The 23,140-nt window shown below is 33.2% G+C and overlaps 1 protein-coding gene across 1 annotated transcript in view; it reads left to right on the plus strand.

The window, feature by feature from the left end:
* The first annotated feature begins 14,779 nt into the window (after positions 1–14,779).
* LOC129904651 (uncharacterized) overlaps positions 14,780–23,140 on the plus strand; it is a 32,824-nt gene continuing 24,463 nt past the window's right edge. The window contains exons 1-2 of the mRNA XM_055980227.1: positions 14,780–15,396; positions 16,418–16,603. Of these exons, the coding sequence (XP_055836202.1) occupies positions 14,944–15,396; positions 16,418–16,603 (639 nt within the window). The 5' untranslated portion in view covers positions 14,780–14,943. The remainder of the gene's footprint in view (positions 15,397–16,417; positions 16,604–23,140) is intronic.

The raw sequence follows: 23,140 nt of genomic DNA on the forward strand, positions 1-23,140 counted from the left end.
CTAGGCGATGGTTTTAGTCCGAATTTAGTTTTTAAGTAAGGGCACTTTAGACTTTTTTCCTAATTATTAGTTAATGAACCTAGACGTTGTTTAGGACATAATTTAGCTCTATAAATTAACCTATCCCTCTAATTCTATTCATTCTTCTACAACTTACCTACTCAAATATTTATCTCTCCACAAAAGACTCTCAAGGACTCCATAGAAGACTTCAAGTAAATTCATTCAAAACTTTCAAGTTCTTCCAAATTAATTGGCTTTCTCACTTAAGGTATGTGAGTATTGATTCATGGATTCTTTCATCCATGAAGCTCAATCAATTTCTCAAGTTTTCTATCAAATTAAAGTTTGGTATTTTATGGGTATTATGATCTCTAGTCCAATTTCATGAATTATTATTCAAATTATGATTATGAGTCTATTTTGATATAAATTGATGGTTATTGAATTGAATGGAAGAGTTTTTCCATGAATTCTCCTATATTGATCTCTTGGATTTAGGATGTAAATTATGGGTATTTTTAATTATACTTCCTAATGATATCATCTTTATGAATTATGTATCGGCTGATAAAAAGTATGTGATCATATATGTTTTCAAGTAAATTTCATGATTTCCAAGTCAATTAATTATTCATTTGAGTTTTACTCTAAGTTCAAGGTCTGAATTTCATGCAAGTTATGAAGTAAGGTGACTTAGGGCCCTATGTGGTGACCTAGGACCTAACTATATGAATTATACAAATATGATTGTAATGCTGAAGGACAATTCTCACGTTACATGTATGGTATGAAAATGAGCTACTTTATGATTTCAAACCTATGATCATGACTATGATATATGTAATTGTGATTTCTATGCTATGTATATATTCCATGGGATTTAACTTAGCATCGAGTGGACTTGAGGTAGAGGAACTACCTAAGGCCCTAGTAGCAACCTCATGTCTCTTAAACTATGTACCACCATAGGTTGCCTTCATGACCTAGCTATTAGATCCACATGTAGCGTATGTATGACCCCCCTAGTGGAGTAGAGTCTACCTTGGAAAGTATATTACCCTTTTCCTTCATTGTATGGGGGGACAACAGAATTCTATGTTATAGCTCGCATGGTCTTAGTGTCGGTTATGGTTGCTATCCCACATATGTATGATCTCTTACGTATGTCATGATTTAAATTATGCTTTTCAAATGCTTTTAGTCATTATGATTTTCTCATGACTTTACTTATCTTATCTTATCACGTATTTTACTTGACCATTGCATCCCATGGTTTACATTGCATGTCCTTCCCTCATACTTAGTATATTTCAACATACTAATGCATACTTTTTGCCTACATGGTCTGATAATATAGGGGTTGAGGTTGAAGATAATATTCGTCCACATGGCTAGTTAAGCTTTCCTATGGATGTGAAGAAGGCTTTTCTTAATCATGACCGAGAAGAGGAGATTTATATGGAACAACCTGTGGGGTTCAAAGTTAATGGTAAAGAAAATTTTGTGTGCAAACTCAGAAAGAGTCTCTACGGGCTAAAAGCAAGATCATAGATAATGGTACAAGAAGTTTGAATCTCTTATGGGGGAGCAAGACTAAAAGAAGACTTCTTTATATCATAGTGTATTTGTACAAAAACTTTCTAACGATGATTTTATCATCCTTTTGCTATATGTGGATGATATGTTGATTGTGGGCAGGAATACTTTCAAGTTTGATGAGTTGAAGAAAGAGTTGTGTAAGTTTGTTTCTATGAAAGACTTGGGTCATGCCAAGCTAATTTTGGGCATGAGGATTACTTGTCTCAGAGATGAAAGAAAGATTTATTTGTCACAAGAAAAGTACATTGAATGTGTATTGGAGCGCTACAACATACAAAATGCTAAGCCTGTTAGCACACCTCTTACTGAACATATGAAGTTGAGTTAGAAAATATGTCCTACAACTTGGGAGAAAAAAGAGAGCATGGCCAAAGTTCCATATTTCTCCATTGTTGGAAGTTTAATGTATGCAATGGTATGCACAAGACCTAATATTGATCACACAATTGGTGTTAACAACATATTTCTCAACAATCCAAGAAAACAACATTGGGAAAGTGTAAAGTGGATAATCAGGTATCCGAGAGGAAGCTCAAATAAATGATGGTGTTATGGAGGTTCAAATCCAATCTTAAAGGCTATGTAGATGCTGATATGGAAGGTGATCTTGATAACATAAAATCACTTACTGGATATTCTTTTACTTTTTTAGGGGGAGCTATATCATGGAAGTCGAAGTTGGAGAAGTGTGTTGTACTATCTACAACTAAAGTTGAGTATATTGTGGCTACTGATGCTGGCAAGGAGATGATATGGCTCAAGCAATTTTGTCAAGACCTGACCTAGGGCCTAGTCATAACAAGATGATCAAAACCCTAAAGGGCTTCAACCAAGCCTCTTGACATATCATAAAGCATGCATAATGTAAAGTAAATGGGGAAATAACATAGAAAGAGTCTAAACATGAATCATAAGAGAAAAATGTAACTTGATGACATAGACTCAATAATATTTGTCCAACTAATGCCTCTACTAACTAAAAAGGGAAAAGGCTAAGACTTGTCCCTAGATCACCCTCAATTCATGAATGAAGTAAAGAGTTTTTACAAGAACCAACACATAACTTGTCTTCGATAGATAAGGACTCACCAAAAGTTCATCGGATGGAACCTCACTAGCCACGTGCGGGAATATGATCCTCAATCCCTACATTATGAGATGATGTAGAAAACCAATATGTGTTAGTACATTTGAATGTACTAAGTATGTGGGAATGACATGCAATGTAAACCATGGTATGCAATGTTACCTAATAAGAAGGGATAAGTAAAGTAATGAGAAAAGCATAAGGATCAAAGCATTTGAAAGAAATAGTTGAAATCTTAAATGAATATAAAGAGTAGTATGCATATGTGGGATAGGAACCATAACCGACAATAAGACCATGTGAGCTATAACTTGAAATTTCAATGTCTCCCCATATAACGGAAGAAAGGGGAATCTACTTGCCAAGGTAGACTCTACCCCGCTAGACGAGTCATGTACATACGCTATATGTGGATCCCCTAGTTAAGCCATGAAGGCTAACCTATGGTGGCATGTAGTTTAAGGGATTAGAGGTTGATACTAAGGCTTTTGGTTGGGCCCCCACCTCAAGTCTGTTTGGTGCTAAGTCAAATCCCACAAAATACATAGCATGACATAGTAATAATAGTTAACATATATCATAGGTTTGAAATTCATAGAATAACTCTTTCATAACATAAGTGCAATATGAGTATTGTCCTTCCACATTACAAATCATTCATACATAATACATGATATTAGGTTCCTTGGTCACCACATAGGGCCATAAGTCACATTTTTTATAACTTGCATGAAATTCATAATTTGATCATAGCTGAAATCTATAATCATAATTCATACTTGAATTTAAAGTAAAATTTGAATACACAATCAATTTGACTGAAAACCATATAATACTTTGAAATCAGTGAACTTCACAATTATACTTCATGTAATTCATCATAGAAAATAGCTTCATGCATGGGCATTCATAATTCAACTTGAAATCATGTAATTCATTTAGAAACATACTTATCATGATCATTAGTAACAATTAAAAACCTAATTGAAAGAACCCAACATAATTCATCAAAATAGAGTTTAAAGATAGTGAAATTTCATGAGATTTTTGAGAAAAATATTGGGACTCCATGGGTGAAACAAACCCATGGATCAATCCCCATATAATTTGATAGAAATTAAACTTTGAAATTTAGAAAGAAAGCTTGATCTTGAAGAAACCCTAACCAAAGCTTGAATGAAGATGATGAACTCTTGAGGAACCTTGGGGGAGATATAGGGAGAAGTCTAAACTACCCCTCATTAAAACCTGAGTCAGACAACCTTATGAGGGCACTCTAAAATTCATAGAGGCAGTGACGAGCCATAGGCTGTAGGCCCTGAAAAAGACCTGAAAAAAAGTCTTAGAAGTTTTGTTATGAGCTGTGTCTATGACTCGTCTTGGAGTCTACGATTCGTAAGGTCCACTCCTCCTGCAGGTCTTAGAATTTTCCTATTTATTGAGCCTCTAAAATTTTTGTTCGACTAATTTTGATGAGTCGTCAATTCCTTTATGACTCATCCTATTGAGTAGTAGAGTGGGTTTGAGGGTTGAATAGTTGCATGATACAGGACTGCACTACGACTCCATTATATGAGTCGTGGACTCTTTCACTAGTCATCAAATGACTCATAGACCCTCATACTTACCTTAGAAAAATTTATAGCTTTTACTTCACTTAAACGAGTCATGTTTACAACTCATAAATATCCTCCACGAGTCATAAAATGACTCGTAGACCTGGGTCAGTCCAAATTCTCCTGAAATTTTCCTTTCGTTCAACTTTTTGACTTTTGGGGTCTTACAATATCTCTCTGTTGGGAACATTCACCTTTGAATGATATTAAATTAGCATAGAAAGGATATAGAACAAGGACTAGCAACCCAACATAAATATAATGACACATAGAAAAGCATAAACCATGAGATTTTCAATCTTAACATTAATGATGAATTTAGAACCAACTTCATGAACATGAATGCATATCAAAGACATACGAAACTAAAATGTAAGAGTTCAATTGACTTGATCATGAATAACTTAATACCTTAATCTTGAGTGGAAGGAAAGAAAAATTGATAATGCTTTATCATGTCCACCTCTGCTTCCCACATAGTACTCTTTACTTGTTGATTTCTCCATAACACGTTGATGGACGCAACATCTTTATTCCTTAACCTCTTCACTTGATGGTCTAAAATTTCTACCGGAACCTCCTCATAAGTCAAATTATCTTCCATGTTTACATTTTCCAATGGAACAAAAGAGTTTGGATCATCAATAAATTTTCTCAACATCGACACATTAAATACCGAATGAACCATAGCCAACTCAAATAGCAAGTCTAACTCATATTCCACTTTGCCGATACACTTCAATGTTATATAGGGTCCAATATATCTAGTGCTCAATTTTTCTTTCTTACCAAAATGGATTACACCCTTAATATGTAAGACTTTCAAATACATCCAATAATCCACATCAAATTCAAGTTCTCTTCTCCTGATGTCCGAATAGGACTTTTGACGACTTTGAATCGTCTTTAATATTTTTCTTATAATCTTTACCTTTTCCATTGCATCAAATACAAAATTGGGACCAATCAATGCCATCTCGCCCACTTCAAACCATCCCACCGAGGATCTATACCTTTTCCCATACAAGGCTTCAAAAGGAGTCCTTTGGATTCTAGAGTGATAACAATTATTTAGGAAAACTAAATCAATGGTAAATATTCATCCCAACTTTTTTTTAAAATCAATCACTCATTCCCTTAACATATCCTCTAAAGTTTGGATCATTCTTTCAACTTGTCCATCGATTTGAGGATGAAAAGCGGTACTTATTTTAACTTTTGCGCCAAGACTCTTTTGAAATGATTTCCAAAAGTGTAATTGAATTAAGTACCTCTATATGATATAATCAATAAAGGAACACCATGAAGTTTCACAAGTTCATGAATGTACAACTTAGCATAGTATTCGGCACCATAAGAAGTCTTAACCAATAGAAAGTGTGCTGACTTAGTCATTCGGTCCGCAATGACCTAAGTTGAATCATATTTCCTACTAGTTCGAGGCAAACCCATTACAAAGTCCATATTCATATTTTTCCACTTCCAAGTAGGTATTTCAATAACTTGAGCTAAACCTCTCAGTTTTTAATGCTCAACCTTAACTTGATGACAATTTGGACACTTAGCCACAAACTCCGCTATGTCCTTCTTCATCCCTTTCACATTACAATATCAAACATAATACATGATATTAGGTTCATTGATCACCACATAGGGCCCTAAGTTACCTTTTCCATAAGTTGCATGAAATTTATAATTTGATCATAGTTGAAATCCGTAATCATACTTCATACTTGAATTTAAAGTAAAACTTGAATACACAATTAAGTTGATTGAAAATCATATAATACTTTGAAATTATTGAACTTCATAATCATACTTCATGTAATTCATCATAGAAAATAGATTCATGCGTGGGAATTCATAATTCAAATTGAAATTATATAATTTACATAGAAACATACTTATAATAAACATTAGTAATAATTAAAAATATAATTAAAATAGACCAAAATAATTCATCAAAATAGAGTTTAAAGATAATGAATTTCATGAGATTTTTGTGGAAAACCTTGGGACTCCATGAGTAAAAGAAATTCATAGATCAATCCCCACATACTTTGATTGAAATTGAACTTTGAAATTTCAAAAGAAAGCTTGATCTTGAAGAAGCCCTAACAAAAGCTTGAATGAAGATGATGAACGCTTGAGGAACCTTGGAGGAGAAGTCTTAATCTTGTTTGGGAAATAATGAGGGAATAAAAGAATGTAGGAGTATTTAGGATAAATCACTTAATGAATCTAGTCCTTAAAAATGTCCATATACTTTGGTAGAATATAAGGAAACGACTAAACTACCCCTCATTAAACCTGAGTCGGAAGCCTACGAGGGCACTCTACTATTCGTAGAGGAAGTGACGAGTCATACGAATGACTCATCCCACATGCCCTGTAAATGACCTGAAAAACAAGTCTCTGAATAGTTACAAAATATCAGGTCTACACTATGTCTCTATTTTACGAGTCTTGGAATCTTTCATAAGTCGTCAAACAACTCGTAGACCCTTATACTTGCCTTAGCCAAATTTTCAGATTTTACTTCACTTCCATGAGTTATCTTTATGACTTGTAATATCCTCCACAAGTTGTTGACTAACTCGTAGACCTGGTTCAGTCCAAATTCTCCTGCGATTCTCCTTTCGTTCGACTTTCTGACTTCTGGGGTCTTATAAATTTTTTCAAGAGCTTGGCTTGCATCAAAATGGGTATTTCACCTATTATGATATTCAAAGTGTAATAGACTTTAGAAATAACTCTATGTACGACGCAAGGAAGAAACACATAGACGTGAGATATAAATGGATTTGAGAAAAAATAGAACACAAATCTATGTAGATTTAAAAGATTTCTACAAATGAGAATCTTGCAGATATGCTGACCAAATTGGTGATAATGGACAAGTTTGAGTTGTGCAAAGAACTTGTTGGCATGAGCTCTCTCTGATAAGATGAAGATACCTCGTTCTAGTGCATGAGACTAGAGGGGGAGATTCGTAGAGGTCATTTCCATTCCACAAATATTTTTTTACTTTGTTGCAAGGTTTAAAATTAGATAGTCAAAATGTGGATTTGGTAGTTGGCAAATCTAAAAATCCAAAATATCATCATTTTAGTGAAACCAAATCTTACCAATAAACCTACCAAAGTGTGAAATATTTGCTTCTTCGTGATGTCACCGATGACATCATAGGAACAATTGTTTTTTATAAATACAACGCTCTTGCTCATTTGTAAGAAAACACCAAGATAGAGAGAAAGAAATATTAGATTGCAAAGTGAGGTATACCATAGACTATACGAAAATAGTCTGTGAAGAAAAATAGAGTGTGAGCGATATTTTAATAAGGTGAAAAATCAAAATAGAGTTATTCCTTTTGAGTGTGTTGTGGTAACTTTGAGTATTATACTCATGACTATCCAGTGTAAAATTTCTTACTATAGTGATATCGGTTGCTACTCTTGGACAGTGGTTTTTTCCTTATTTAAAAGGGTTTTCATGTAAAATTCTTGGTGTCATTGTCTTTCCATTTTATTTCCACTATTTTGACCATATATATTCCTGTGTTAATCCGCGTTTTTTAAATAGATGCTTCGTTAGCTTTTGACATTCTTATCATTCTTGAAATAACACTTCTTAAAGAAGTTTCCTACAAGGGTGTGATCTGTAGATGTGCAGCTATACATCAAAAAGAAAAAATTATAGATTCATAATGTATTGCACAATAGTGCTTGTGTGGCAGCATTGCATATGTTATTTTCAATTTCATGTTGCACTTTTCGCCATTGTTTAATCTTATAATAATTCCATCTTAACTTCCATCGAAAAGTTCTTTAGCCTTTTGATAAATTATAAGGTAATGTACAAGTACTTAATACGCTTTTCTGAAAAATAAAAGATCAAGATGCTTTTTGTAAAGTTTTACATGAAATAAAAAAATCTATAATAATTCAAGGGTATAATTGGAAAGAAGCTTTTTGTAGAGTTTTAAAGCAAACAGAAGATTAGGTGGGAAGCAATGAATCACACACTTGATAAAAAAAAAATCATGCATTACTAATCCCTACATTACTAATCCAACGCTATTGGTTTTTGTACATAAAGATCCCTAAATGTTATATATGTACAATCCATCTTTAACTATATTTCCTAATCATGTTACAGGATCCAATCCAACTCTGATAAGACTTTCTAAATTTCACTATTTTGACAGCCCTAGTGAATATATAACAAGTACAATCATCAATGTCAAAAATTTACGTGGTCAAAGCAATCAGTTTATGCCCACATAATCACACCACTAATTTTGTATATTGTACCCTTTGATACACCAACAGGTATTAAAATCACTAAACTAATTTGTTACACCCCGTACTTTTGTACTTTGGAACGCGTTCTTAAGTCTCTTGAAAGGCTCTTAAGTTCTTGGAAGGATCGTAAGCCTCTTAAGTTTCTTAAGGTTTCCTAAAGTTTCTTAAATCTTCTTAAGCCTTCTTAAGAACTCTTAAGTTTCTTAAGAGTTGCTATGTGATCCGGATAATCTATAACACTATCAAACAACTCTAAGAAAAGGACAATGCGATACCCCTTAGTAGAGAAGATTGGAAATAGAGTTATAAGAATCTAGAAGAAGTTAGAGAACAAATGATGAGTCGTAGGACATGACTTATTTACTAAGCTACCAACTTGGAAATCTTACATACTTAAGCTACTGGAGTACATACCAAGCTTACGTAGCAAGGATTACATAGGTTCATAAAGTAAGACGAGATTACGAACCCACGAGGGGGAAAACAGAGTGCCATGTGGCAGCATGAAAGAGTTCCACGTGGCAGCCTGTGATTGGAGAAAAGGGGTGTGTTGGCCCAATGAGGACTTGACATGTGTCACCACTTAGGCTTGACATGTGTCACCACTTAGGGGTTGAAACATGTCACCCCCTTAGGTGGCCTACATATATATGTCTTATGACTTATTAAAGTTCCATACTTATCTAGAAAATTCAAGAACAAGAAAGAAGAGAAGAGAAGAAACTAGAGAGGGAGAGAGCCACGATTTTGGAAGGAAAACAAAGGTGAGTTCTTCAATTTCACTCCGTGAATTAATTATATAGGGTGTACCACGATGTTATGAAGGTGTTAGTAATGAAAATTTACTATTTGTAGCAGCCCAAAACATTAGCGAACAACCACAAAATTTTAGGCGCGCTAAAGGAACTTCTGAGGCAAGTTTCAACGAGTTTGATGAGTTTCGGGCAAGGTAAGAGCTTCCCTTTCAAATAGGAGTTTATGTTATTGTTATGAGGTATATTACATATCTTAAAAAAGGTTGGAAGTGGAAAAATTGCATAAGGATTCTTGACGTTAGAAATAAACTAAATTGAAGTGATTATAGCTAAATCGAAGTCGAGTAGTGGGTTGTCATTGTGGTGCTGCGGGTGAAGCTAGTTGGGTTGCATGTTGCAGGGCTTTAAAGTGTTTTAAAAAGGGTGTGGGTTCTTCTGGTTGTATCCACACAACCCTCCATTTGGTATGGTTAAAAATTTTATAAAATAAAAATTAAAAACTCTATTTTCGTATCGTAGTTTTGAGGTAGTTGTTTGGAGTTGTATTGTATAATGTTGAGGTAGTTTACTTGTATATATGCTGCTGGTTTTTATTTTTGTTATGGTTTTTGGCACTGTGGACGAGTTGAAACCTCAGGGATATTGAAGTTATAAGAGAAATGCTGCCCGATTTTTGATAGCATCGGAACTAGTAACAAACTAGTCGAGGGTAATGGATAAGGAAATGACTCCTATTAGTACTTGGTTATAGAGTGGGATATTGGAAAGTGAAAGTCTATTAATCTTAGTATTACTTTCATGTCAAATAGGTTAAGGAGATATCAAGGAAAGCCGGATTGTAATTAATCCCAAAAAAAGTATGTGAAGCTTTCTCTTGGCATGTCTTAGCCTTAAGTGATTGATATACGAAATGTGGTGATAATTTCATTCATATAACTCCAAGTATGACTCATAAGTCTTATTCACTTCTCGATGGTATAATTCCTATACTAGTTGAGTTGTTGCCTCTCAAGGCTTCTATATGATGGAGAGTAGTAAGTATGTGAAGTAAACTCCTTTCTCTTGGCATGTTTTGGCATAAGTAGGTAGAGATACCCTTATTTCCTCTTAATATGTCTTTGACATAAGTGTGGTGATATGATTGTAAGGTAATGCAATAATAAGGTTATGATACCGAGCCCATGACGGGCCGGGTATGATATATGTAATGATGACTCCTTGAGGAAAAGTAGAGACTAGGTAAAGCTTCTTCTTTCTCTTCCTTTGGCATATCCTAATTGTAAGTAATATGTGATACGAGCTCTGGGGTAACTCTACTTTTAAGTCTTAAATGTAATCCGTATCTCTTATTTACTTTTGAATGTCAAACTCTTGTAGTAAGTTGAACTACTTTCCTTGAACTCCATAGGTTGAGAAGTACTGGATGCATAAGCTCCTAGTCCTAAGGACTATGTGACGATGGGTATTCCTGATTCTATGAACTGTTAGTATTATTTTAGTACATGTATTGGGTCCCCAAGATCCTAAGTGATATAGGCCTCAATGTCATTTACAAGGCACTCAAGATGGCTACACTATTATTCTGGTCCTCGGACGATAGCTTAATCTTCTTACATTGTCGAGTCTCTAATAATGATTTAGATTGCATATGGTTACTCACTACTTGATTCGTGTATACTGTAATACATCTTTCACCGAGTCCTAAAACGGTTATAATATAATCATTACCATATGATACGTGGATCGGACCGAATATTCCTTGGCATTACTATATGATATGTGGATCAGACCGAACGTTCCTTGGTATTACTATATGATATATGGATTGGACCGAACGTTCCTCGGCATTATTATATGATATGTGGATCAGAACAAATGTTCTTCAGCATTACTATATGATATGTGGATCGGACTGAACGTTCTTTGGCATTACTATATGATATGTGGATCGAACCGTTGTTCCTCGACATTATTATATGATGTGCGGATCGGGTCGTACATTCCTTGGTATGTACTTACTATATACATGGATCGGGCTATACGTTCCATAGCGCTAATAATATATATGTGCATATGATGATAGAATGATGTAGATAGTACACCGAGCCCCCAAAATAGGCCAGACACAGTACGTGATGGTAATATGTATGACTTTCTTTTATATGATGCGAGTACGGTAAATGGTTAAATGTTATTCTTGCCCCCATGCATCCCTACGCCAACTGTAATTTCCTTATGACATGAATGTTGTAGGAGTGTTAGTCAAACCAAAGGACATCACAAGAAACTCATAATGACCATAATGAGTTATGAAGGTTGTTTTCAGGATATCACTTTCTCTCACTTTCAATTGATGATAGCATGATCTAAGGTCTATATTAGAGAAACAAGTGGCACCCTGAAGTTGGCCGAACTGATCATTAATTTTAAGAAGAGTGTACTTATTTTTTATGATGACTTTGTTCAACTGACGGTAGCCAATACACATTCAAAGAGAACCATCTTTCTTTTGCATGAATAGGACACGAGAACCCTAATGTGAGACACAGCCTAATGAACCACTTATCCAGAAGATCTTTCAACTGCTCTTTTAACTTGACTAGAGCTATTTTATATGGTGGAATAGAGATAGGCTGAGTATCGAGAAGAATATCTATTCCAAAGTATATCTCCCTATCTGGAGGGACTCCAGGTAAGTCATCATGAAAGACTTCAGGAAACTCATTTACGACTTGAACTAACTGGAGGGAAGGTGTCTCCACACTATCATCCCTAACTCAAACAATGTGGTAGATACACCCCTAGAAACAAATTTCTTGCCTTAAGGTATGAGATGAAACAACCCTTAGGCAGTGCTAGTCGAAACTAACTTCACAACAGTTATAAAGCTTTAATCTTGAATTTTTAAAATAATAATTAGTTTGATAAGAAGTAAGGAGTCATTACGTTATGCGGTAAACCCAAGGTTAATATATGAATCACTTGGTTATTTATGTATCAATTTTATCTCATGTTTGTTTTGCAAATAGGATAAAAGTATTCATATATAAATTTTATACAATGTTTGGTAGGTAGGTTTTCAAATGTTGTACAAAAGTTATTCATGTATTAATTTTATCAGGTGTTTGATAGGATATTTTTTTGTAATCCTACATAATTAATGCATACATAACTTATGAGAGAATCTATGTATAATTTATGGGGGATAGAAGGTGAAATATGTTATGTGAGGTGGTTTGGTAGGCGGTTAGAGTTATGTGGGTATTAGTAATGTAAGGATTAGTTATAAGAGAATCTATGTATTATGCAAGTATTAGTTATGCAAAGATAAGTTATTCATGTATTAGTTATTTCATCTTCTATCCTACATAAAATAATACATAGATTCCCTCATAACTTATACATGTATTAGTTATGCGAGTTTCTAAACTGCCAACCAAACGTGGTCGTAATTTTATACATGCATAACTTATTTCATATCTACCTACGAATCATCGTATAAGTTATATGAAAAATAATACATGGATAACTTTGATCTTATCTAGATCAAAAGACTCTTATGAGTATTAGAGCCTGTTTGGATGGGCTTTTGGTTTTTGACTTATTTTTACTATATTCGTTCCTTTTTAGTTGTCATAGTTTCCTTTTTGAGAGTCAAACGATAACTTTGATTAACATTTTAAGATATATTTTTCATCATAATGATATGGAAAAAAAATTATTTTATAGTACTTTTCATATAGTTTTTGAATATCTACATTTTTATTTTAACATATCGAATTAATATAATCTAATTTAGCTTTGAAATTTAGTCAATTTAACTCTCAAAAAATGCAACATGACAACTAAAAAGAAACGGATGGAGTATCATTTTTTCTTATGATTTTGAATTACTCAAACACTCCAAAAGTGTTTTAAAAAGTTATTTTGGCGTAGCAACACTTAAAATAAATCAATTCAAATGGGCTATTAGTTATATATGTATTAAAATAATAAATTAAACATTTACCCCTATCAATTTACTTTTAAATATCTATTAAGTTACGACAAATCAAATAATTAATATATGTAAACAAAGCATTATCAATTTATTAAATGTTACTCGAAATTTAGCCAAGAAATACCCTGTTAGCGCGCCAAAATTTATCAAATGTTATCCGAAATATCGATTAAACAACATACAAAAATTATAATATTATCATCCTTGTAATCAAGTAGTCTTGATAATAGGAAATATAAACTTAGGGTGAATGTTTTTTTTTTTTTTACTAAAGTGGCATATTTCATCTTTTTTTTTTATTTTTAAAAAACAATTAATTTTTGAGGAAAAGAAATGAAGATCTAGGGTATATTTAAAATAGAGGATGACTTATTTAATTTTGAACTTTCCATGTATACCTTCATTAAAATTAAGAGCAAATTTGTGCGAAAATATAATGAGAGGGGTATATTTAAATCAAAAGTATAACGAAAAAGCTATATTTGTATCGAAAAATATAACAAATGATATATTTAAACTATTTCTAATAACGCAAAAGTATATTTGAGCATTTTCCGTTATTTTAATGTGTATAATAAATATTAACTCAGTAAACATTTTTGGAATAAAAAAAAGAATTAACTCACTAATGTATTTTAATTTCTATGTAACTAACTCTACATAACTAAATCATGCTAGCTAAATTTTGCATAACTAGTACAACATAACTCTAACTAGTAACCAAATGACTCTTGAAAACATACATAAACCATAAGAGTAGGTAACAAATAGGGGTGTGCAAAAATCGAACCGACCAATAAACCGAACAAAAAAAAGTATTATTGATTTATTGCTATTGGTTATTGGGTTAACAGTTATTTAATGGTTTTATAAAAAATAATTATTAGGTTATCGATTAGGTATTGGTTTTATAATATTGGGTTATCGGTTAGGTGTTAATTTTATAATATTGGGTTATTGGGTAAATCGATAAGTTATTACTACTTTAATAATTTAATAATTTAATTTTTAGTCTTTTACTCATACACAAATATCAAACAAAAAATATTAACATAAATATATAATTAGTTAATCACTATATAATACTATTTAGTATTTAGTAGTTTAGTATTTACCCTTTAGACTTTGTTGTTTTAGATTCAGTGGTAAGGATTTGCAAGTTGCTACGACGACGGCTTCAGAATTCGTATATTTGTTTTAAAAATTTTTCTTATTGTTAAATCGAAACCGAACCGTTAAAAATCACAAATCGATAAATCGAAAATCGATAACATCTTATTGATTTGGTTACCGATTTAGCATATTTAAAAATCAAAAATCAATAAATCAAATCAATAATATTTAAAATCAAACCGAACCAATCAATACACACTCCTAATAACAAATGATCCAAAGCGTAAATATTACGCGGTGGGTGATAAACCTAGGGAAACACAAAATGGACAAACAAAACCCATTGTCCTTTAGATGGATATATCTCTATCTGATTACCCGGTCTCGTGCTTTTAAAACCTTCCATTAGCCCATCTTTACCTCTGCGTTGATCATTAAAGCCAAAACCCATTTTGTCAAAAGAATGGGGGTTACAATACATGCGAAGTCGGACTCGGAGGTTACGAGCATCGACGCATCTTCACCAAGGAGGACACTATATTATGTTCAGAGTCCATCGCACTCTCAGCATGATCTTGAAAAGATGTCATACGGATCGAGCCCATTCGGTTCACCAACCCATCACCACCACTGCTCTCCTATTCATCACTCCCGCGAGTTCTCCACTTCTAGGTTCTCTGCTTCCTTGAAGAACAATCAGCTGGCCGTCTGGAAGAGAATACCCAGGATGAGAAATGACGATGATAATGATAATGACCCGAGGGCTGATGATGATGAAAATGTCGACTATGACGATGGCAAGTCTGTCAGGTTCTATGTGCTCTGCTTTCTCTTCTCTTTCCTTGTGTTGTCCACCATCTTCTCCCTCATCCTTTGGGCTGCTAGTCTGCCTTACAAATCCAAAATCTTTGTTAAGGTGAGTTCGACATATTAACTTTCTTTCCCGAGTTGATTTGTATTATTACTCAATTAATTTCATTCAATTAGTAATGTTGAGTAGCATTTTGTCTTTCCTTCTTTCAAGTGCATGGTGTTATTGGCTTGTGTGAACAGGGGACTTTTGCTTTATTTCGATAATAGCAATAATAATCAAATCACACTATGTTTTTTAACTATTCTTCATTTAATCATACTTGTTCAATATTGATTTTATATATTTTTTTTAAAAAATAAAAATAAAAAAATAATTTTACTATATCAATTTTTAAATATAATAAATATAATATTTTAAAAAATATAATAAAAAAATGACTATAACTAATAATGAGGGTAAATTAGAAACTAAATGTAAAATTATCTCTTAATTTTATAAATTGAATAAGTATTATTAAACATTTATTTTTATTATTGTAAAAAGGGCAGTCTAATGCACTAAAGCTTCCGCTATGCGCAGGGTCCGGAGAAAAGCTGTTCCAAAGCTTGAACCCGTGACATTTTGATCACATAACAATAACTTTACCAGTTAGAGCCCGTTTGGATTGGCTTTAAGTTGGTCAAAACCAACTTAAAACCCCTTTTCAGCTTTTGGACGTGTTTGCCTAATGCTAACTTTAAGCCAGAAAGTTCTTAAAGTCAGTCAAAAATGAAAAGTTAGGATTCCTAACTTTTTTTTTTCTAAGTGCTTAAAGTCATTTTCTTTGACCATGTAAAATTACTTTTATATCCCTTATATTTTAACTAAATTTTCAAACTACCCTTTTTATTCTTTTAACCCTAAAATTTACATAATTTTTCTCATTTAAGCACTTTTATCCAAACACTCAACTGCTTATTTATAAAAATAACTTTCAGCACTTTAAAGTTCTAAAATCATTTCATACATAAAAGTTATTTTTTTTAAACTCATCCAAACGGGCTCTTACTTTTATTATAGTAGACAAATAAAAATGGATAAAAGAAACAGTATAATTAATGAGGAATTATGGTATGTTGTGCAGAGCATGGTTTTCGAAAATTTAAACGTGCAAGCAGGGATAGATGGGACCGGGTTACAAACGGACATGTTGACTCTAAATTCAACGGTCAGGATCTATTACCGGAACCCGGCAAGTTTTTTCGGGGTGCATGTCACAGCTACACCACTTGAGCTTCATTATTACATGCTCAAGCTCGCCTCTGGTCAAGTATGTCAATTTGTATTCACCTTTTTCACTTTTGTGCAACTATTAATCTACTTTCCTCTTCAATTAGCTTTTTAATGAATAGATTCTCTTTTGTTAAAAGGCAAGGGTCACGGAAAAATTGCTTGTTTAATTCTTGACGGGAGGGAAAACTCAAGTAAAAATTCAAACCATGAACAGTCAAAACTCATAAGTGAATTTTTTTTCGGAACAATTGAAAATGAAATTGTGAACCGATTCTTGGGGTGGGAGAGTCTTCTCAATTACTATATTGCCATTCCCTTGGTTGGTGTGTCTTGGGTAGTAGGATGAAAAAGGCTGCAGAAATTATGTAGTCGACACATTCAATTAGGACTCGGTCCCCTTATTACTGGTTGGGACCACTGTGCATTTTGATTCAAGTGTGACTTTCCTCTCTTCTCTCTTTGTATGTCCTTTCTAAGACCATCTCTACCCAATATCCAATTTCACATTATTTATTTAATGTAAAATTTGATATTTTGAAATTCCAACTTAGCATCAATTTTACACCAGTTTGGTGTGTAAATAGCATTATATCAAATTTTGTGTAAAATTATTCATCACACTAATTCACTTTATTGAATATTTTAATATTATTTTATTATACAAAATTTTTAATTTAACATTATATAAATTATATGTTTTAATTAAATTTGTTGTATAGTTAATTATTTTTTATATAATAAATTTATAATATTAATTTTAAATATAAAAGTTAGCTTTTTTATATAAATTAATTTTTCTATATATGAATTTTTTAAAAAGTAAATTTATGTTAATTCCACTATAAATTATAATTGGATATAATTATAATTAACCTTCACAAAAATTAAAAATACAAACATATAAATTATTAAAAAAATAATATAATATACTTAAAAATAATCGAAAATAATAAATATTCAACAAAGTAGTAATTGATATACGTCAAAATTGAAATATAAAATACATAATAATTTAAAAAAGTACAACAAAACATAATAATTTTAAAAAATTACAACAATAACTTAATAATCTGGCAGATTCTTTTCAGATCCACCAATACCATTAAAATATGAATTGTATTGATGGAAAACTGGTGTAGCTGCTAAAATTATTTTCGTTTTTCCATAATTCGATTTTTTCTTGTTGAACAAATTCACGAACATTTGGTTAATATAATTTTATTTTCTTCTTAAATTCTTTCAATTTCAAAGACCTATCTTGCAACTCCCTGAGTAGCTTTTTCTCTGAATTTGAATTTGCCAACATCTCAGCAAGCTGGTCATTTTGTAATTCAATATTTTTTGAAGCAGATGAAAATGACAATAGATAAAAATTATCGATTTTAACAGTTTCTAGCTCTACATAAAAAAAAGAAAGGGCAAAGAAGCTCATTTTGAACTATGTAATATTTTAATAGAGCATTTATAGGAGCAATGTAGTGATCTTGAAAGTTGAATATTTATGTAGAATTTAAAATAATATTTTCAATTATGTAATGTTTATTTAATTGCATTTCATTAATGATTTCACATTTATTTGTATTATCCATTATTATGTATAATGTATAAATTTGCTAGCAATTAATATTATTTAAAAAATTGTGGTATAAAATAATTTTTTATTAAACGACTATAAAAGAAAATAACATGAATTATATGTTAGTAAACTGTATTGGAAAATATTAAACAATAACAATAACTTCTGAAAGTAATAAAAGACAGAATCTGGAATGAATCTGAAAATAATAACAGTATATGAAAAATTATTGTAAGAATAAAATTGAGTCCACTGAATACACAGTGTATCCTTAAGGAAATTATTCCATTCAAAGTACCCGAGGTTTTGGAATCTTTCCTCTCAGGATAGAACGATTTACTCACCAAAGTAGAGATACTACAAATTTTGGTGACTGCGAACCACTTGAAGGTTGTATATCACACGATTTTAGGAAGTGCAGAAAGAAGAAGAAGAAGAAGATGTTATTTCAGAATTTTTCATATCGAACATTCTGAGGATTAACAGATATATATAGATTATTTACACCTTTTAAGAAAAGGCACCTGTTGGGAAAATGCTTGACTGTTGAGAAAAAAGTTTGCAACTTTTCGGACAAGGTTGCAACTTTTCAAAAATCCATTGGAAAAACGAAGGGAAATATTTTTAAATTAATCCGGGAAAGAAACGGGTCGGGGGTCATGGGTCACGGGTCACGGATCAGGATTTTTTCACTTAATTAATTAAATAAATAAATAATATTAATTAATTAAAATTTAAAGGAAATTTGATCTAAAAAGATTATCAATCAATCAAATCCGAAGCCGAAGCCGAAGCCGAAGCCGAAGCCGAAGCCGAAGCCGAAGCCGAAGCCGAGCCGAGCGAGCGACGACGACGACGGCGCGAGGGGAGACCCTCTTCTTGACCCTTTAGCAACATAAAGGAATGCTTCTACTATTAATTAGGAGACTTTTTCTTTCCACCACCTATGTGGGATCAAAGCTTATTTAATAAAGCAAGAGAGAACATATCATTTTCCTCTCCACTTCTTTTCCCCTCAATTTCCCATTCAAACTATCAATTAAATCCAACAATCCCCCACATGAATGGGAAATATCTACAAGATAAAGGAATGCACGGATAAGTGTGTGATATACAAGCGAAGATTAATTACATCTGGATAAGTAGGTTTCCCTTTGAACTTTTCATAGTGAACTTATATAGGATATACTCGATCAATCGGTAGATGCGATATCTTTGAACTGTCGAACTTTATTGTATAACTAGACAACATAAGTCACACAATTAATCATCAATCATCTATTGTTCTCACGGTTGTGTTCGTTTTATCCATGAACACCGCCTGGTTTCGTGAATGCATAGAGAATGGGCCTTTACCGGCATTCCCCTTGAAGCGGCTTATACTTCACATTCACATAGGTGATTTCTAAACGTGTAGTCCTATAGACACACTATCTAGTCATTTTCCACCAGACTTAGATAATCATTAAAAAATCTTTAATGCTTTATTAACTCATTAAAAAGCCTTAAGGTTTTATCCTTTGTTTCTGAACATTGTCATCATCACGAGAATGGGTTGAGTTATTTGGCAATGTTGAACCGCCAATCATAACTTTGTTTGATCTCTTTGAACCTAGTTCTTGGGATCTCCAGTCTACTAGGTAGAGTTACCGTCATGATGACTTGTCCTAGGCCTTAACCCCATTCCCCTCGATGATCTTTCAACAGCCTCTCTAGATAGGCCTTTTGTTAGTGGATCTGATACGTTATCTCTTGACTTTACGTAGTCAATAGTGATAACACCACTAGAGAGTAGTTGTCTAACAGTATTGTGTCGCCGTCAAATGTGATGCGATTTTCCGTTATACATAACGCTTCCTGCCCTCCCTATTGTCGCTTGGCTATCACAATGTATACATATGGGTGCCAAAGGTTTGGGCCAAAATGGAATATCTTCCAAAACATTTCGGAGCCATTCAGCTTCTTCATCAACCTTGTCTAAAGCTATAAATTCAAACTCCATTGTAGAGCGGGCGATGCATGTCTATTTTGATGATTTCCAAGACACTGCTCCTCCATCAACGGTGAAAACATATCCACTTATGAATTTAATTTCAGATGATCTGGTGATCCAGTTTTCATCATTATATCCCTCAATTACTGTGGGATATTTATTATAATGCAAAGCATAGTTTTGGGTGTGTTTCAAATACCCCAAGACTCGTTTCATTGCCATCCAATGAGTTTGATTGGGATTATTCGTGAATCGACTCAACTTGCTAATAGCACATGCTATATCTGGTCGTGTACAATTCATAATATACATCAAACTTTCCAAAACTCGTGCATAGTCCAATTGTGAGTCACTTTTACATTCATTCTTTTGAAGTGCAAAACTTACATCAATTGGAGTTTTTGCAACATTAAAATTTAAATACTTGAACTTATCAAGAATGGTTTCAATATAATGTGACTGTGATAATGCTAGACCTTGTGGAATTTTATGGATCCTAATTCCTAAGATCAAGTCAGCAACCCCTAAGTCTTTCATGTCAAATTTGCTAGCAAGCATACGCTTCATAACATTTATATCGGTAATGTCTTTACTCATTATCAACATGTCATCAACATATAAACAAACAATGACTTCATGATTTGAAGTATTTTTAATGTAAACACATTTGTCACACTCATTAATCTTAAATCCATTTGCCAACATTGTTTGGTCAAATTTCGCATGCCATTGTTTAGGTGCTTGTTTAAGTCTATAAAGTGACTTAACAAGTTTGCACACTTTCCTTTCTTTACCTAGAACTACGAAACCCTCAGGTTGTTCCATGTAAATTTCTTCCTCCAATTCTCCATTTAAAAAAGTCGTCTTAACATCCATTTGATGAATTTCAAGACCATATATAGCTGCAAGTGCCACTAACACCCGAATAGATGTTATTTTTGTCATCGGCGAGTATGTGTCAAAGTAATCAAGACCTTTTTTTTGTCTATAACCTTTGACCACAAGTCTTGACTTATATTTAAAAATCCATTTTGATCCTAAAGGTTTATTTCCAGGAGGAAGATCAACCAATTCTCATGTATGGTTATTCAAAATTGATTGAATCTCACTATTGATTGCCTCTTTCCAAAATGCTAAATCAGAAGAAGACATTGCAGCTTTAAATGTTTGAGGCTCATTTTCAAGCAAGAATGTCACAAAATCTGGTCCAAAGGAAGTAGATATCCTTTGACGTTTGCTACGCCTTGGATCCTCTTCGGTTGGTTTACTTTCCTTTGGTTCTTCTCGCGGTCGTTTAGATCTTTCACTTGAGGACTCACATTTAATTTTATACGGATAAATATTTTCAAAGAATTCAGCATTAACTGATTCAATTACCGTATTAACATGAATTTCAAGATTGTCCAATTTGTGAACCAAAAATCGAAAAGCTTTGCTGTTTGTAGCATAGCCAATAAAAGCACAATTCACGGTCTTTGGTCTGATTTTTACCCTTTTGGGCAAAGGAACTTGGACCTTTGCTAAACACCCCCACACTTTGAAATATTTCAAGTTGGGTTTTCTTCCTTTCCATAGTTCATATGGAATAGATTGTGTTTTACTGTGGGGCACTCTGTTGAGTATTCGATTAGCTGTAAGGATAGCTTCCCCCCATAAGTTCTGTGGTAAACCGGAACTTATTAATAAAGCATTCATCATTTATTTTAATGTTCAATTTTTTCTTTCCGCAATTTCATTTGATTGTGGTGTGTAAGGGGCAGTAGTTTGATGAATAATTCCATATTCTAAACATATCTCTTCAAAAGGAGATTCCTATTCTCCACCCTTATCACTTCTAATCATTTTTATCTTTTTATTCAATTGATTTTCCACTTTGTTCTTGTATTGCTTAAAAACATCAATTGCTTCATCCTTACTATTAAGTAAATACACATAACAATATCGAGTGCAATCGTCAATTAAAGTTATAAAATCCATTCTTGATAAGAAGACCGTCAGACATCAAATTCTTTCGCATTTCTGAAATATGATAAACTTTGTTCAGCGTCACCACCTTGTCGGATGTCATTTTCAGAAATACTCTTCCATATCCTTCAACCTTAGCAGTTGCAGAATTTCTCATATAGATCGTCGCATCAGGTGCTGCAGGGGAATAAGTAGAGAAGGCTTCTCGGACTGCACACACATGCGAAGTAGCTCCCGAATCAAGCCACCATTCTTTGGGATTACCTATTAGGTTGCATTCTAATAACATTGCACATAGATCATCCATACCTTCTTTATTTTCCACCATATTGGCTTGTTCCTTTCTCTTGTCCTTTTTCGGAAGACGACAATCTGGAGCTTTGTGGCCAACTTTCCCACAATTATAACAATTGCCCTTGAACTTTTTCTTGTTCTGCTCTTGATTCTTTCCAAAAGGTTGCTTCCTTTTCTTATTCTTTGGAGCAGTATCTTCAACGATGTTCGTTCCCATAATTGTTGAATTTCCACGCGACTTCTTTTCTGTTGTTTTGTTATCTTCCTCAATCTTGAGACGAATCACAAGATCTTCCAACTTCATTTCCTTGCGCTTGTGCTTTAGATAATTTTTGAAATCTCTCCACGAAGGAGGCAACTTTTCTATCATCGCAGCCACTTGAAATGCTTCATTAACTACCATACCTTCAGCAATAAGGTCATGAAAAATAAGTTGTTGTTCTTGAACTTGGGTTCCAACAGTTCTGCTATCTATCATTTTATAGTCTAGGAACTTAGCAACGATAAATTTTTTCAAGCATGCGTCTTCGGTCTTGTACTTCTTCTCAAGTGCATCCCACAATTCTTTAGAAGTTTTCACAACACTGTAGACATTGTACAAATCATCATCCAAAGTACTTAGGATATAACCCTTGCATAGAAAATCCGCCTGTGTCCATGCCTCAGTAATCATAAATTTTTCATTGTCCGGCATATCAGCAGCGGGCACAGGAGGGTCTTCGTTGGTGAACTTCTGCATACCAAGA

The sequence above is a fragment of the Solanum dulcamara genome, chromosome 9, assembly GCF_947179165.1.
Source record: "Solanum dulcamara chromosome 9, daSolDulc1.2, whole genome shotgun sequence".
Taxonomy (NCBI): Eukaryota; Viridiplantae; Streptophyta; class Magnoliopsida; order Solanales; family Solanaceae; genus Solanum; species Solanum dulcamara.